This window comes from Microtus ochrogaster, linkage group LG5 (genome assembly GCF_000317375.1).
Source record: "Microtus ochrogaster isolate Prairie Vole_2 linkage group LG5, MicOch1.0, whole genome shotgun sequence".
Lineage (NCBI taxonomy): Eukaryota > Metazoa > Chordata > Mammalia > Rodentia > Cricetidae > Microtus > Microtus ochrogaster.
In genome coordinates, this window is record NC_022031.1 from 38,507,229 (window position 1) to 38,524,974 (window position 17,746).

Below are 17,746 nucleotides of genomic sequence, written 5' to 3' on the forward strand. Positions count from 1 at the left end.
TCTCTGTCTCTGGAAGGTCCCATTAACATCTCATGCCATGTATATCTTAATAGCTCTTTATTTAAGCCTATTTGATAGAAAAGCTCAGTTCCTAAGATTGAAAACAAACGCTAGAAAACCATTGTCTTTCCTTCCCCTCAGCCCTCCTATTCCCTGGCAAGCTCCACTAGTTATCATTATCATCCTCTCTTTTCTCCATCTTTGCACTTCTGTGAATTAGAGCAAGAAGACTATAGACTTTACTTGACTTAGCCTCTGTAAAGGAAGGTTTGGGCCAGGCTCTTAGAGAGTGGCTGAGTAGGTAGATGTTAGAAGGACTTGTAAATTCCCTGTCTTCTAAGCTATCTGACAGAGAAACCTGTCTAGACCTGCTGGCTTAGGAAATCCAGGAACCATGGCTACTGAAACTTGATCCAGCTTCTCTCTCTCCACTAGAACATGAGAAAGACCGGCTGTGTAAGAGTGCTGACTACATGAACCTGCACTTCAAAGTGAAGTGGCTCCACAATGAATACGTGCGGGATCTGCCTGCCCTCCAGGGACAGGTGCCTGAGTACCCAGCGTGAGTGTGTGGGCAGCAAAGAAGAGGGGACGGGTCAGTTCATTAGGCCAGGCTCAGATTGCCTGTTGCAGGTACTGCTGTAGAAAGAGGAGAGTTAATGCCCTGCCTTCTGGAAGATTCCATCTGGAGACATTATGTTATATACCAATTAGCTCCAGTCCCTAGTTTTCCTGTTCTAACTAACTACAGGTGGTTTGAGCAGTTTGTGCTACAGTGGCTAGATGAGAATGAAGATGTGTCCCTGGAATTCCTGCGAGGGGCCCTGGAACGAGATAAGAAGGATGGGGTAAGTTGGGGACTTTGACTACACAGTGGTTCATCCATTTCTCAGCATTTAGTTATTGGCCAGAAGTTTTTGATTTCTGCTAGGCTAATCTGCCCAATCCTATAGAATCTGCAGGAAAGCTGTGGAGAACACAGAGCCACCTCTGCTAGGCCAAGCTCTTTCATAACCTAAAGCTATGGATGGTTACTCCATGTGTGGTCTTCTTTAGTTCCAGCAGACATCAGAGCATGCGCTCTTTTCCTGTTCTGTGGTGGATGTCTTTACACAACTCAATCAGAGCTTTGAGATTATCCGAAAGTTGGAATGCCCAGACCCCAGCATCCTTGCCCACTACATGAGAAGGTTTGCTAAGGTAACCATGGGCCTCCTAGACCCTTGCCCCTTCACATCACTACACGCAGTCACAGGCCTGAGTTCCACACTCGTCCATGCTGGTCTTCATGCAAAGCCTATTGCTCCCTCTTTGCCATGTCTAGTTGACAAGTTGTCTGTCTCAGATCTGTTCTGCAATTGAGAGAGTTTTGCTCCACTTAGAATTTTGGGGGTTTTCTTTGGTTTGGGATGTTTCATATATTTGAGACCTGATCTTCTATATAGCCCTGGCTGGTTTAAAACCCACAGCATAGGCCAGAGTGGCTTCAAACCTGCAGCAGTCCTCCTTGCCTCTGCCTCCAGAGTGCTGGGATTATGTATGTGCTCTCCTGCAGCCAACTTGATGATATTATTGCAAGATCTCTGTGAAGACATTAAGGATTCTCTCCTCTTTTCTTTTCTTCTCTTTCCTCAGACCATTGGGAAAGTGCTGATCCAGTATGCAGACATATTATCAAAGAGCTTCCCAGCTTACTGCACAAAGGAGAAACTGGTAGGCCCGGCGCTGGGGCACTGAGAGGAAAGGAGTGGAGGACGTTGTATGTGCCTCAGCTGCTCTTGACTTGGGCTCACTTCCATGCTTTCCTTGAGACTCATACCTCAAGATAATGCGAAGTTAGCTAAGAGTGCCTCTGAGCCTCCCATTTTTGTGCTTCTTCCTCCACTAAGCATTTGCTTAGTCTTTTTTTCAATAAAAAATTTCAGATATTTCAGAGTTATAAATAGAAATACCATGAGTATCTTTGCAACTATCACCTAACCAAAATTTAGGTAAAAATGTTTGCTACTAGTCTTTGTTCAAAGAGAATTGTCTGATTCGGCTCCAGATCTCAGTCTTTAGGGTGAGACCTATGCAATGTGAAGTCCCTTTGGCCTTGGAATAGCGTAAAAGAGTGAGAGACCCTAAACTAATGGGTGTTGTGCTAAGACTGAATAGATCCTGTTTGTCCCCAAAGCCCTGTATCCTGATGAACAACATGCAGCAGCTGAGGGTCCAGCTGGAGAAAATGTTTGAGGCCATGGGAGGCAAAGAGGTAAGTCTTAGGGTCTGTGGTTACTGTACTTTGCCTAGGTTGAGTTGCCTGGTCACAGAACTCTACCCTCTCTCAATTAAGTGTAGGCTAGGTGTTTGGCTTCAGACTTAAGGTGGCTACATTTGAGATAGGCATTGTTGTAAAGTTCTAGAAAGGAAAAGTAGCCACTGGGATATGATACCAACCCAGAGGAACAAGCATAGAGGTAGGGCCCTAGGAGGGAGAACCAGGCATTTGGGATATGGGCCTAGGAAAGAGAATTAGCCATTATGGTAAGAAGGAGAATTAGGCTTGGGGGTGGGGTGTGACCCTAGGAGGGAGGAGCAAACATTGAGGTATAGTCATAGGAAAGAGCAGAAAGCTTTGGGATATGGTCCTGTGAGGGAAGAACAGGTGTCGGGGTATGGCTCTAAGAGGGAAAGTGGTGGCATATGAAAAAGTGAAAGACAGCAGTCTGACCTGGCTACTGCATGAATATAGCTGGACTCTGAAGCTTCAGACAGTCTGAAGGAGCTGCAGGTGAAACTGAATACAGTTCTGGATGAGCTCAGCATGGTGTTTGGAAACAGGTAAGTGGCCCCCAAAATACACAGCCCTTAGAACCAGGTGAAGTTCCTGGCTACTCCCAGAGCTGCTAGCCCAGCTCATCCAGCTGCAGATCTTCCTATATTTCTGCATATTGTCCGTCATAGAGATGCAACATAAAGGAATGAGTCTAAATTGCTGGTTCGCTCCAGTGTCGGTGTGGCGGGGGGCAGGGAGGGCTGCACTGTGAGCACATGTGTAGCTTCCAGGTGCGGATTGATGAATGTGTTCGACAAATGGCTGACATCCTGGGCCAAGTTCGGGGCACGGGAAATGCATCCCCCAACGCCAGGGCCTCAGTGGCTCAGGATGCAGATAGTGTACTGCGACCCCTTATGGATTTCCTGGATGGCAAGTGAGTATAACATCCTGAGAGGAAATTGAAGCTGAGGCCATCGGACAGAGGAGCCTCTGGGGGAGCAGGCATCCCAGACTTTCCCCTGGCCTCACCTATTGCCTGAATCTGTAGCCTCACGCTCTTTGCCACTGTGTGTGAGAAGACAGTTCTGAAGCGCGTCCTGAAGGAGCTCTGGCGGGTGGTGATGAACACCATGGAACGGGTGATCGTCCTGCCCCCACTCACTGACCAGACAGTAAGACCACCCCCCTCCCGGTTGCTCCCATTGTCTTCTTTTCTCTCACTCCCCACTTCCTTTGCAGCCCTACTTTTGACTGATCTCTTTCTGCCTAGGGTACCCAGCTGATCATAACTGCTGCCAAGGAGCTGAGCCAGCTTTCCAAACTCAAGGTTCTTGGGATGTGGGGTCCTCATGAGGCTGCTGGGAGGGTGCCTGGGGGCCTGGAATGGGGGACAGAGCTATTACTATGGGGTGATTTGTAAACTGACTGGCGGGGGCACTGCGTTTATGACTTTCTTGGGCTTTCCTGATACTGCCTTCTCTGGGTTTCCAGGACCACATGGTACGAGAGGAAACACGGAATCTCACTCCAAAGCAGTGTGCCATCCTTGACCTGGCTTTGGACACCATCAAGGTGGAGACTTTCCCCCTTTTCCAGACAGTCTCCCTCTGTACACTTGACCTTGGCATCCCACCCTGCCAGACTAGCTATCAGCCTCTTAGCATTCCACATCCAGAGAACAAGGCCTAGGCAGTGTCAGGGATACAGAAAGAAAAAGAAACAATCCCAAGTCAAATACCCAAGTCAGGTGCATGTGAACTGTGATTGGGGCATTTGGGGAAAGTATGTCTGAGGTATCAAGTTCCCTAAGGTTCAGAGAGGTAAAAGATCTCTTTTGGCTCTCCTCCCTACCTAAAGTGCTTCTATCTCATACCTGGCCAGCTAGACATGCCCTTTCTTCAGACACCACCTCCAGGAATATGTCCCTCCTCTCCTGCTCCTGCCAAATACCCAAATGATGCTGAGGGACTATGACTGACTCTGTAGGTGCTCTGTCCTTACAGCCCTCTTCTGGCCTCTCTGTGAGGGGATGAAGCAGGTTCTCATTTATCTTTCAGCAATACTTCCATGCAGGAGGCAATGGTCTGAAGAAAACATTCCTAGAGAAGAGCCCAGACCTGCAGTCTCTACGTTATGCTCTGTCTCTGTACACACAGACTACAGACACTCTCATCAAGACATTTGTGCGCTCACAGACTGCCCAGGGTAAGGCCCTAAGGACTGTATGTTCCCACCTCCCCTCCATATACAGTGCCTGTAGGGAATTAGTATTGTTTAGCCCTTGGAGAGGATCCAATTGCTCCGTAAAGCTTGGATTTCAACATTCAGTACTTAAATTCAGTACCTACTGAGGCACATGCCCATACCAGGCAGAAGAATGAGAGTCACAGGGGCTTTGAAAATGTGCCTGGTCTTTATTCCTTTTCCTGGACATTTCCTACCCAGTGCAAATTTACTGGGCTCAGCTATACCCTATCTGGTAATGGGGAAGAAGAAAAATCTGTGAGGAAGCCTTGACAGGGAATGCTTGGATACATACACATGAAGCCTTGTAGCTTTACTTGGTGCTCTGGAGAGAAAGGCAAAGGGCTCCTCATACACTGCAGCATGGATGAAAAGAGAACCAAGGCAAACCATGGGCAGCTGAGGGGCACACATAGCAGAGACTGTAGGCTCACAAATGATGCTTATGCACCAGGGACCAAACAACTGGGTTGGTTTGTTTTGGGGGTAGGAGCATATTTTTGTCTTGGGAATTTCCAGTCCCCACTTCTACTTCCTGCCACCAGCCAGGCCTGTCCAAACTAAAGCACATCTGCAAAGAGAGGCTCATCCTGGAATTCTGACCTGATCCTGAAGCAGGGTCCTTCCAGGAGGCACCTATAGGCATACTTAAATGGAGTCCTCCAAGATTTTGGATGGGTTACCTGGAGTATGGGAACCTGATAGCATAGCAAGCATGGGAGGCTTGAGTCTTCCCAAGCTGTGGATGTGTAGAGTTGACCTGGAAGGGAGAAATCAAGCAGTTAAGAATGAAGTGACTGAAGGTGAGAAAATGGAGGGGTCGTGCAGTACTGCTCCATTTCTTACAGCTGTTTGCAGTTGAGGGTCTGGAGGAAAAGCAAGAGAAGCAGGCATGGTATGGCTGAAGGTGGGGGGGACCTTTTGCAGAGCTGAGGATGTGTAAGGCCTGTGATATTAGGGAGGTTCTGAGTTAATCCAGAAAGGCTTTTGGCAGCGTAGTGATACAGCTGGAGAACAGTGAAGAGCGGGCCTACAGTGCTAGCAGGGCTGCACCACAGGGAGAATGCACCTTCCCCTTGCCCCACTGGTCTTAGATACTTTCCATGTTTTCTACTGTTCTGCTATGGAGTCTAATGTGGAACACTTAGACACTGACCTTGACTCTCGGACCTCTTTTTGTACCCTGTCCCAGTCTGAGCTTCCTCAGAATGTATTTGGACTCTCATGAATGTCTGTAACTCCTTGACCTCTAACAACTCTTCTTTCTCGTTCTGCTGCTGCTCACCTCTTGACTTGCCTGTCATCCTCGCTCAGTGCATGATGGGAAAGGTATTAGGTTTACTGCTAATGAGGACATTCGTCCAGAAAAGGGTATGTTCTTTTACATTGTGCAGTCATGAATCAAACACTGACTCACCCTGTGAACTACAGTGAAGTATATGCTTGGGATGGCTGAACCAGCTATCAAACGTTCAGGAGCTCTATGCTGAATCTTTGACCTTGGCAATGTACTCATGTAGCCCAGGAAGAACTTCTGTTCTTGACCTATGTCTTGTCCTCCAAATTCCCCATTATTACACCTCAGGACAAATGAGGGTTTTCTTTGAGGCACAGGTTAGTGACATGTTCTCAAAATCAGGTGGAGGCCCTACTAAGAGACACCTACAAACTAACCCTATGCAGAGATTGTGAGTAGAGAGTTGTTCTGTAGGTTTAAGTAGGACAGAGAAGACCTCCCAAGCAGGGGCACCCAAAAATCCTGAGAAAAGCATGAGGTTGCATCTCTTGGCTAGAGCAGTAAGAGATATCATAAGTCAGCGCACATGCCTATAACCTGAGAAATCAAGAGGCTGAAGCATGAGGCTCTCAAATTCAAGTCTAGCCTGCACTATATAAGAAATAAGAACAAGAGAAAAGCAGAAAGAGGGAAAGGGGGAGAGAGAATTCTCAGTGCATGTTTCAGTAACTTTCTCCCAAGATTCTGTCAGCTTATTTTGTGTTAGAGTGCACAGCCTCATTCTTTCTTCTCCTGTTGTTTCTTCTCCCATTTGTTACTTTCCCATGACTACTGTGGATGATATCTTCTTGCTTTAGGGAAGGGTGTAAGGTGGGAACATTCTAAACTCATTTCACCTGGAACTAGTTCTCTAGTAGACAATCATCTGTCCTTAGGGGCTGGTGTGGATGACCCTGTGGGAGAAGTCTCCATTCAGGTTGACTTGTTTACACATCCTGGCACAGGGGAGCATAAGGTGACAGTGAAAGGTAAGTGCTCCTGACTTGAAAGTTTGGCTTTTTCTTGCTATGACCTCACTCATCCTGTGAAAGCAGGGGCTGCTCATCGTAGTGCTCCAGCTCAGTCCTTCTCAAGGGGAACATGACCTGGTGTTCAAGAACTGGGAAACTGGGGGGATCCCTCACAGATCTCCCTTGTTTGGGTAGTGGTAGCAGCCAATGACCTCAAGTGGCAGACAGCGGGTATGTTCCGGCCTTTTGTGGAAGTGACCATGGTTGGCCCACACCAAAGTGATAAGAAGAGGAGGTTCACAACCAAGTCTAAAAGCAACAACTGGGCCCCCAAGTACAACGAGACATTCCACTTGTAAGTTACAGAGTTGGAAACCTATAGGCTCTGGAATGAGGGTGTGCTGGGTGGTAAGGGTGAAGAGACTGGAAATAGATCCATGGGCTAGATGTCAAACTTGAATGAATTCAGCAGAGAATGTTCATTTCTGGCTTTTTATCCTCTACCCTGTGCTCATAGCCTCCTAGGAAATGAAGAGGGTCCGGAGGCCTATGAGTTACAGATATGCGTGAAGGATTACTGCTTTGCCCGGGAGGATCGTGTGATAGGACTGGCAGTAATGCCTCTGAGGGATGTGGCAGCCAAGGGCAGCTGTGCCTGCTGGTGCCCATTGGGCCGGAAGATCCACATGGATGAGACAGGCATGACCATTCTCCGGATTCTGTCTCAGAGGAGCAATGACGAGGTGGCTCGAGAGTTCGTGAAGCTCAAATCGGAGTCTCGTTCCACAGAGGAAGGGAGTTGAGCATCTTTGGTGTATGTGCCATCCAGACAACACCAACCACACACATCAGTCAGGGAGAGTTAGCTGTGTAGCCAGCTTAGAGTCCTTGTAGTCAAAAGGCTGACTCTCCTAGTTAAGGATGTTTAAGGAGAATCTTGGAGTAGTAAGACTGTGGCTTTTCAGAGAAAAGTCATGAAAGCCAGCCAATAGCTCTGTGGTGTTAGAAGCTGGGCTGTGGAGATTTTTCTATAAATGGAGAGGGACAGACATTTCCAAGAATGTCAGCTGTTCTTGGTAGTCAACTTTCCGTTCCACCTCCCACCTCTAGCCTCCTCTAAACCACACTTTGTCCAGCTAGATGCTTACATGCTCATCATAGAAGATGTTTAGAAGGCCTACAGATTGTTTCCTGGCTGACCTATTGATGTTCCTGAGCTCCAAGGTCCATTCTTGAGATTAGCCAGAGCAGGAAGGCACAGACTGGAATTCACCGTCCCTTGAACTGGACTGGTTTGTGTGGATCTAGTGAGAACAAGGCTTGGGAACTGAACAAGATACCTTCTTCAAAAGGAGCTGGCTGATTTCCTTAGCTCAGACTATCTGTCATGAGTCAGAGAAGGTTCACATGGTGCTTTGGAGCCCTGAGCAGAATATTTCTTTGGAATCCAGGCACCAGGAGTCTTACCTGCCCAGAGTACTCCCGACTCCTTACTCTGTCAGCAGGGATTGATGCTTAGAACATACACACACACACACACACACACACACACACACACACACACACACACACACACAGAATTCTTTTATGTATAGACATGAGGGCTAATAAGGATCCAAGGATATTTTCTTGAGTAGTCCCTGAACAAAGCCAAAAATCTTGGAAAACTATCTAGAAAGAGCTGTCCTCACCTATGGCCACAACCTTCTGGCTGTACTCCTTGAAGAAAACATCTAGTCTTTGGCCTTCCTTCTTCTTGGGATCAGCTGCTGTTCCTCATGGATTGGTCAAGCATAAAAAAGGAGCTTGGACTCTCATTCCTCTGTATGAACTGGATGGAGGGAGTCCTCAGCACTCGCTGGAAGGTCAAGGACAAACTTTCAGAGGGTCAGAGGAGCTTCATGGACCCTTGCTCAGAGATGTGACTTGGTCCTTGGATTTCCTGACACTAACTTACTGTAACTGCTGAGGACTCAACATTGTCCACACTACACTGGCCAACACATGAAACAAACCAAGCATTTGTGCTGTTTTTAATTATTATATGTGCCATTGTTACAGAAAATTATAGGCTAGACTGTAATAAATTATCTTATAGCAGCTTTTGGGGTCTGGAATTCTGTGAAGATGTGGAAAACCATAAAACTGACTGTCATATTTAATGATAGCTTTTGGATCAAAAGCCCCCTCCCTACCCCCTTATAGCCAAATGGTGGGACCTAAAGTGGTTCTGAATGGGCACTGATTCAGCAGTCATTAGACTGAATCATTTTGGTCTTGACTGAGAACTAATCTGATACCAGTCTTGTGACCTAGGACATCAGCTTCCTGCAAAAGGTCCAGAAAAGAAGGAGTCAACATGTGCCCATGCTTCCTCCTTCCTTGTCTAGGATCTCTAGGGCAGACCACAGCTCTGAAACAGGTAGATATCTGCTGGGGAGAGATGCAGAACGTAGCACAGGCCTGAGGCTGCTTTGGACAGCACAGATTAGGCTTTTCGGCTCTTTTCAAGGAAGATAAACTGTGGTAACAAAACTAATGAGGCCTTCTGGAATCAGAAAAGATGACATGAGAAATGTAAGCCTCACATACTCCTTCAGACTGCTGTCACCAAGAAACTAGCTCCATTTCCATTTCTTACAAAATAGATCCTCTCTATTCAGTTACCAAGGAGTTTTAAAGCTTCATCCTTCTCCCCCACCACCACCAAAGCAGCCACCTTCTGTGATTTCTGCATCAAAACTGCCCCCAGGGGCTGGGCAGGGGAGCTCACACTTTTGAGCCGAACAACTGGGAGACAGAGGCATTTGGATCTCTGTGAATTTGAGGCCAGCCATGGCTACAGTTAGACCATGTCTAAAAATGAAATGGCCCCCATGAAGCTACTTTCTATTATCTGGTCCTGCTACCACTAGTTGTTAAAGGGTCTTGATTGGTTTCATTTTCTCTACCAGTTAAAGAATTTAAAGACAGGAAATATTTATTGACCATAATAGACAGGTAGCTGTAGAGAAACCACAAACACAGCAAACAGGCAGACAGATACAGCAGTTAAGAAAACACCCTAACAGTAGGTACACACAAAGAAAGACCCTCTTCAAAGCAGAAGTTCAGCTTCTTGAGGCTTGGAAACCTGTAAAGTGTGTGAATGTTTTGCCTGAATGTATGTTTGTGCTTCACCTGGGTGCCTGATGCCCACAGAGGTCAGAAGGCATCCGACCCTGGAACTGAAATCATTCATGTTTTGAGCCATTGTATGAGTGCTTGGAATCAAACTCAGGACCTCTGCAAAACCGAATACTCTTATCGCTGAGCCATCTCTCTGGGGTCCCTCCTCTTTCCTTTTCAAGCTCTCCAGTTAAATGCTACTCAGTGCTCACCCGTGGCTTCCAAGCTGAAATTTAAGACCCTCCAAGAGGACACACCAACCATATACCCCACTCCCAATCCTGCAGCTCTCTGAATTATCTCTACATGCTTGTGCATTTGTGCCCCTCGGTCCCCTTTTACATCCTGTGACCTTCTTGAGATGTTAGACATCCCTTTCCACCTCGTTTATCCTGTTACCTCCAGGAAGTCATCGGGATTCAGCCAACTCTGGGCAGCACTCCCCATTGTTACTCTGTCTCTCCTCATCAGCCTATAGTCTCTGGCCCTCTGGCCTCAGCCGTCCCAGAGATTTACTCAATACTTCAAAGCCAGAATTTGATCTTCAGGTTGCTTAAACAGTCACCGGCCAGGCTAGAGACAGCGCGTGGAGCATGCCGGTGGGGGTGGGGCAGATCCTGCTCTGGGCGGAAGTTGTGCCTCTGTAGCACCTGCGCAGAAAGATGCGTTAAGATGGAGGTTGCTGGAGTAGAAGGCTGTGAGGCTACGGTAAGCAGGGGCCGCCCAAGAGAAGTTAAGATCTTACTTTACCCGGTGGTTCTTCATCTTCCTTCCTTGAGAACTATTGTGATACTTCCCGCTCTGTCAGTACTCCTCAAACATACAAGTTTACCCAGCGCTCCCAGATACTTTTGTCCAGATATTTCCAAAGAGAGTCTTTATCCCCCGCTCCCCAAAGAATTTCCCAAGGGCGCACATTTGTCCATTAGTTCTATAAAGCAGGTTAACCCTTTCCTCTAGCTGTGTGTGCTTCTTTTCCCAAGTCTGCTAAGGTTCTCCTGCATTTTCCATCATTCTCTTCCTTTTTAATGTCTACCCTGGAAAGAAAAATTAAACTGTTTACCGCGAACATACTTTCTAATGCAAATAAGTAGCCAGGTATTTATTTATTTATTTAGTATTAACTATAAACTATAACTATAGACATTGTTTGGTTCCTTTGAGACAGGGTCTTGCTGGATAGCCCTAAATGGCTGGAAACTCACTGTGTAGACCAGACTTGGAACTTGTAGTGGTTCTCCTGCCTCTGCCTGCTGGCTGCTAGGATTACAAGTATAAATTACCACACCCAGCAGTAACTAAAACCTTTTCCAGCCAGCACTTAAGAGGCTGAGGCAGTTCAAGATCAGTCTGGGCTACATGAGATCCCTCTCAAAAGTTAAAAAAAAAAACCAACTTTTTTTTTAAAGTTTTAAAATATACATTTTGCAGGTTCACCACACACCGCACTTATTTTCTCATCCTGGGCTGTACATCTAGTAGGCATTTGAATATATGACCCTTAGTTTAGAACTTGGGGTCATTTTCTTAGCTAATATTTAAGCTCCTAATGAAAACAGAAATTCATCATGTGTGTTAAAGTTAACTTCAGCTCCTTTGCTGATTGTAACAGAGGACATCCTAGGAGGTAAAACCAAGGGTGAAATCCATATCAAAATAGTTTGGGTAAGAGAATTCAAGCAAAATATCTGAAAGAGCCATGGTTCATCTGAAGAGGACCCATCCATGTACAATTCCTCTTTGAGAGGGCAGGCTAAAAATAAGGTATTATTTTTCTCTCTTGTGGATATGTGGTCACAAAAGGACTATTCCTATAGTACAATCTCAAATAGTCTGAGTCCAAGCAAGGGGTATAGCATATGCAAGACACTAGAATTTTAAAAAGACCAAAATTCTGGCCCTTTGACTCAAGAAGACACAATGGTAACCCTTTGTGTAGAAAATAAGTATCTTTAGGCTGAGTCTAATCACAGAGAACAAAACACACCTTCACTAGTGGATATATTAAGAGCTTGTGCCATACTCTATGTGTAGAAATACAATGTACATGTTAAATAATACTACAATAGTAAGTATGAGTTGATAGTTTTAAAAAATATTTATTTTTATTTGTGTCTCTGGATATTTTAACTTCTTGTTTGTACACCAAGTGTATGGATGCCCTTGGAGGACAGAAGAGGGTATCAGATCCCCTAGGACTGAAGTTAGAGACAGATGTGAACTGTCATGTGGGTGCTGGGAATCCAATACCACTGGAAGAGAAACCAGTGGTCTTAACCACTGAGCCATCTCTCCAGCCCCTTGATACAGTTTTAAATAAAAGAAATCAGGAAAACTTTGAAGTTAAATGAGCTGATCTAGTGGGTTTTAAAGGACAGAATAAACATGTGACACCTGTTCACTGAATATTTCCCACATGATCTCCCTAGACCCAGAAGCAGAAAAGCAACATAAAATGCAAAGATGGTATTGAAGCAGAAATCAGAAGATAGATATGGGTCTCTGACGCATACTGTTCAGGATCCTGGCCTTTACATAACTGTTTGTTGCAATTGTTATTTGGACTGGTAAATCCTTCCATATCTAACTCAGAGGGGTGAAATGGGTTCATGTACATAAGAGCACTTAGAAAACTATACATTTTCTCTATGTGAATAAAGAAACATTATGCAGAATCCTCTGTGTTCTGATAAATTAGCTTCTATGGAATTTGTCTTGTTTAGTCACAGGTTTAAGAAGATTATATTTGTTGAATAATTACTATATGTCTGGTATTATCTAGACACAGACACTAGCATCAAATAAGAGACAGATAACCCTTATAAATTTAGGGGTGGTCGTCAGCATATCAATTGCCTACTAAGCATGTAGTGCAGACTCAACATCACATTGAGGAGACAGGAAAAATCTAAATTCTAGACTTAACTCTGCTGCTATGTAGCTATGACAAGAACTTTTGTGTGTCACCCCGGATATCCTCATCTGTGAAATAAGGAGGTAAAGTGACCTCACATGTTCTTTACAGTTGAGCTTCCCTGCCTTAATGTGTTGTCTTCCTACAATGTCCCTGTTGAAAAAGCTGAACAATTAGAGACCCATAAGGACAAGTACTAAAGTCACACTAGATTCAGCACAATACTAACAGAGGTACCATGGTTTGGTGGTAGAGTGCTCAGAGAGACTTCATGGAAGACTAGGTAGATTGGGAAGGATGGAGACTTTGGGAGTAGAAAAAAGGGAAGAGACTCCTGCATGTACTTGGAAGTTGAGTGGAAGTTCAAAGGAGTTGAGCATTCATCCTTTTTGTCCTATTTTTTAAAAAGAGTTAAATTTTAATTATTTGTGTGGGTCTGTGTCCACTGAAGCCAGAATTGTCATGTCCCCCTGAAGCTGGAGTTACAGACAGTTGTTATAGCCTGATATAGGTTCTGGGAATCAAACTCTGGTCTTGTAAAAGCAGTACATGCTCTTAACCAATGAGCCATCTCTCCAGCCCAGCCCCCATGTATTATTTTCTAATGTAGCAGTCAGAGTCTTGGCAGAAAGGCAGTTGATACAATCATAAAGATTTAACTTAAGGGCCTAGTCAGTAATAAAGGCACTGGCAAGGAGTAAACACAAGAGGAATAGCAACAGAAGCTCTCCTAAGGATAAAAGGATCAAAGGAAAGGACTGTTTATCCTGGAGTCAAGCTAGAGCTACAGCTCTGGGAGAAGAGGCTCCCTGACAGCTATGATCCTAAGTGGTGAGAAACCACTGCAGGGACTTGAGCAAGGTGCAAAGGAATAAATGCCCTAATGTTTCCCTTGTCCTTCAATTACCAGCTAGTGCTTTTCATTGCTAAGACCTAAATGGCAGTCTAGAGCCAAGAGAGTATGGGGTATATACTTCATAAATGTCAGCTTTCCAGACCAGGACAGATGAGTTGGAGGATGGGAAAAGAAATAGCAAACATTTTCTCCAGGAGCAAACCATCATTATAGATACTTTCCAAATAGTATAGTGTCCCCTATGTGAAAGTACTGCAAGGTTCAGTGTCCTTATCTGTGTATGAAGATGCTGACACCTTTGTTGAAGAGTTGTTGTGAAGATTCTGTGATGTAATGAAAGTGCCCAGCATCGAGCCTTGATCCTCTGGATCCCCACTTTATATTGGGTCCTTTCTTACATGCCTGGATAGCTCCTTCTCTAGCCAAGGTCTCAAAGTGTAGATGAACTGACTGAATGAAGGGAAAAATAAAGTATCCCCCTGGGGCCTATTGCACATTATAGTGACTTCGGCTTTTAATGGGAGAAAAGCTAAGAAGTCATTGAAAAGTTTTACAGGAGCCTTAACTTCTGACATCAGGGGTTTTTTAATCATTTACTAAGGAATCACCTCTTCTTTCATTCAGTGAGCCTTGATCACTTTTAAATTATTTAGGTTTTGGGTTCCTTTTATCTCATATGAGGAAGTATTCGTGTACTTAATTAATGTACTAATGGTCCTCAGCTTTGAATACACATTGGAATCTCTTGATATTAGATAGTTCTGATTCCTTGAATTGATTAGTCTTGGTTGCATGCCGTGCTTTGAGTTTTTTATCTGTTTGTTTGTTCGTTGTTTTTTTTTTTTTTTTTTTTTTTTTTTTTAGACAGGGTTTCTCTGTGGCTTTGGAGCCTGTCCTGGAACTAGCTCTGTAGACCAGGCTGGTCTCGAACTCACAGAGATTGTTTTTTAATCATGAGCTGGGTGCTGCATATGCCTGTAATTCTAGCTATTCAGCAGGCTGAGGCAGAAGATTTTGAGTTCAAGGTCATGGTGCAGCATAATGAAACCAAGTCTCAAAAACAAAGTGAGAGGGGCTGTAGAAATAGCTCAGCAGAAGAGTGTACTTGCTGCTCTTCCAGAAGACGCAAGTTCAGTTCCCAGCACCCACAGTCTAATGCAACTCCAGTTTCAGGGAGTCTGACACCCTGTTCCGGCCTCCACAGCTGCCTGCATTCAGGTACATTTACTCCCACACAAACATGGGCACATAATTTTAAAATAAAAAGATAACCTTCATAAAGCACTGAGTAGAGTTCCATCACACTACATTGTTAATGAGTGGTAGGTATTATAGCATCAGGATGCCGGCTCACTGACAAGCAGTTTTTGTTTCATTCTTAGGTGGTGTTTCTCTGAGATGAAATACATAAAAGTTTTTATTTCAGGTAAGTACTCAGCTCATATTAGTTGAGGTAGAGTTCACAAGCAGTACTAGTATCTGCCTAGTCCTGCACTGTACCACGTTCCACTCACACTTTCAGGACATTTGCTTTTTGTTTTTCTTTGTTTGTTTGGTTTGGTTTGCTTTTTCAAAACAAGGTTTCTCCGTAGCTTTGGAACCTGTCCTGGAACTCACGCTGTAGACCAGGCTGGCCTTGAACTCACAGAGACCCTCCTGTCTCCACCTTCCAAGTGTGTGCCACCACCTCATTTGTAAAGCAACGAACAGGTGTCCTAGAAGCACCTTACAAATTGGGATCTGCATTGGCTAAAGAAGTATGTTCTCAGTGATAGGAGGCTCGCCTAGCATGTACAGTGCCCTAGGTCCAACTACCAGGTCACCGAAATAGGGGGAATTACATAGCTTACTGTGTGTGGTGACATTTCTAAGCCCAGAATTTGAGAGCTGGAGGAAGGATGATAAAGAACCCAAGGTTAACCTGAGTAGGTAGTGAGTTCTAGACCAGCTTGAGTTACGAGAGACATTGTCTCAAAAACAAACAAATAAAGTACAAAAATAGAACTGCAAGAAACTTGACAAGGATTCAAACTTGATTTGCCTCTGACCTTGCCTGGAACTACTTTTTCTGTAGAGTCAAGGGGGGAAATTTATAAAATTGAACTTGAGGTTTTTATTGAGTTTAGTTATAACCCCTGATGATATTAGTTTATACATGAGAGTAGTGTTTAAGTGTTCTTTTTAGAGGCCAATAAGAGTAATGTTTAACTAAGGAGTTGAAATAGGTCGATAAGTAATTTAATCCTGAAGATTTGTAATCAGAAAGCCATACTGGAGTCGCCATGATTCTCCCACTGTCAGATGCAGGTTAAGAAAGCCATACTATGATAACCTTGGTAACAAAGCTTAAGGTGAGTATGTTTCTAATCTTTGAGCCTTTAAAGGAGACAACAGTAACCCAGCAGATTATTGTTGAAGGTATCAGTTTAATGGAGATTATTGGACCATCTCTTGCTTAGACAGTGTATCTCTGGATAAGCCCAGCCATTTGGCCCTTTGTTGGACTTGAATTGAAAGAAAAGGGGAGAATATAAGAGAAGTTATTGGAAATCTCTGAGAGATGTTCTGGAGAAGATAAATTCCTGAAAGAGTTTGAGGATGGACAACATGGAGTATAGTGCATTTGAGAATTAGGGCAAACAGGAAAGCTAGGATGTTCAAGATTAGTGTTAGGGAAAAGTAAAATGCTCGTGTTTTGTTGCTTTGTTGGCTGCCCATGTAGTAAGTAGACAGATAGACCAAATATTAGGTTTCAGGAGCATAATTTGCAAACCAGTTGCTATCTCCTGATGGAAGATAACCATAGAGGAGACAGACTGAACACCATTTCAAGTACCACATTCAAGGGATAGGTGCTTTGTTTGTTTTAGTGCTGGCCAGCTGGGGAGAACTCAAGATCAGTTTAGACAAACCTAATTATTGGTCCTTTCTAGCCTTCTGTGTTTTCTAAGAGTCCAGAGAAAGTGTGTGTATAAAGGAATTTATTTTTCTTTTTAAAATTTTTATTATTAAAAATTACTTAAATTTTTTAAATTTCATTATACATACCCAATCCAAGTTACCACTCCCTCCCCTCCTCCCATTCTCTACACTTACCCCATACTCAGATCCACTCCTCAGAGTGGGTAAGGCACATTGCTTTGGGGAAGGTTCAAGGCCCTCCCTAATATATCTAGGCTGAGCACGGTGTCCATCCAAAGAGAATAGGTTCCCAAAAAGCCAGTAGAAGCCGTAGCGATAAATCCTGGTGCCATTGCCAATTACCCCTCAGTCTGCCCCAGCCATGCAACTGTGAACCACATTCAGAGGGATGAGTTTGGACCTATGCTGGTTCCTTCCCAGTCTGGCTGGAGTTGGTGAGCTCCCATTAGTTCAGGTAAACTGTTTCAATGGGTGAACCCATCATGGTCTTGACCACTTTTCTCATATTCTCATTCCTCCCACTCTTCAACTGGACTTTGGAAGCTCAGTTCAGTGTTCCGATGTGGGTCTCTGCCTCTGTTTCCATCAGTTGCTGAACGAAGGTTCTGTGGTGATATTTAAGATATTAATCAGTCTGACTAAGGGCAAGGCCAGTTCAGGCACCCTCCACACACCTGTGAACACCTGATTTTTGACAAAGAAGCTAAAAGTATACAATGGAAAAAAGAAAGCATCTTCAACAATGGTGCTGGCATAACTGGATGTCAACATGTAGAAGAATGCAAATAGATCCATATCTATCCTCATGCACAAAACTCCATGTCCAAATGGATCAAAGACCTCAATATAAGTCTGACTACACTAAACCTGATAGTAGAGAAATTGGAAGTAGTCTTCAATGCATGGGCACAAGAGACCACTTCCTAAATATAACCCCAGGAGCACAGACACTGAGAGAAACAATAAATAAATGGGACCTCCTGAAACTGAGAAGCTTCTGTAAAGCAAAGGACACAGTCAATAAGACAAAAAGGCAGCCTACTGAGTGGGGAAAGATCTTCACCAATCCCACATCAGACAGAGGACTGATCTCCAAAATATATAAAGAACTCAAGAGCCGGGTGGTGGTGGCGCA

The 17,746-nt window shown here is 44.5% G+C and overlaps 2 protein-coding genes across 7 annotated transcripts in view; both read left to right on the forward strand.

Moving 5' to 3' along the window:
- The window catches only part of Unc13b (unc-13 homolog B), a 215,761-nt gene extending 206,907 nt beyond the window's left edge, over positions 1-8,854 (forward strand). For 3 of the 6 annotated variants that reach the window (XM_013351859.2, XM_026786614.1, XM_026786615.1), the window contains 15 exons: positions 436-562; positions 752-848; positions 1,057-1,200; positions 1,636-1,713; positions 2,177-2,254; positions 2,735-2,823; positions 3,042-3,194; positions 3,309-3,432; positions 3,531-3,587; positions 3,752-3,832; positions 4,318-4,465; positions 5,819-5,875; positions 6,677-6,769; positions 6,947-7,106; positions 7,269-8,854. In XM_013351859.2, coding sequence (XP_013207313.1) covers positions 436-562; positions 752-848; positions 1,057-1,200; positions 1,636-1,713; positions 2,177-2,254; positions 2,735-2,823; positions 3,042-3,194; positions 3,309-3,432; positions 3,531-3,587; positions 3,752-3,832; positions 4,318-4,465; positions 5,819-5,875; positions 6,677-6,769; positions 6,947-7,106; positions 7,269-7,554 — 1,772 coding nt within the window. In that variant the 3' untranslated portion in view covers positions 7,555-8,854. Of the gene's footprint in view, positions 1-435; positions 563-751; positions 849-1,056; positions 1,201-1,635; positions 1,714-2,176; positions 2,255-2,734; positions 2,824-3,041; positions 3,195-3,308; positions 3,433-3,530; positions 3,588-3,751; positions 3,833-4,317; positions 6,770-6,946; positions 7,107-7,268 lie in introns of those variants that run through there. The other 3 variants (XM_026786616.1, XM_026786618.1, XM_026786617.1) reach the window with 3 other exon arrangements.
- A 1,737-nt stretch (positions 8,855-10,591) lies between these two features.
- Positions 10,592-17,746, forward strand: part of LOC101994896 (phospholipid-transporting ATPase FetA) — a 75,344-nt gene continuing 68,189 nt past the window's right edge. Inside the window, exon 1 of the mRNA XM_026786603.1 lies at positions 10,592-10,627. Within this exon, the coding sequence (XP_026642404.1) occupies positions 10,592-10,627 (36 nt within the window). The remainder of the gene's footprint in view (positions 10,628-17,746) is intronic.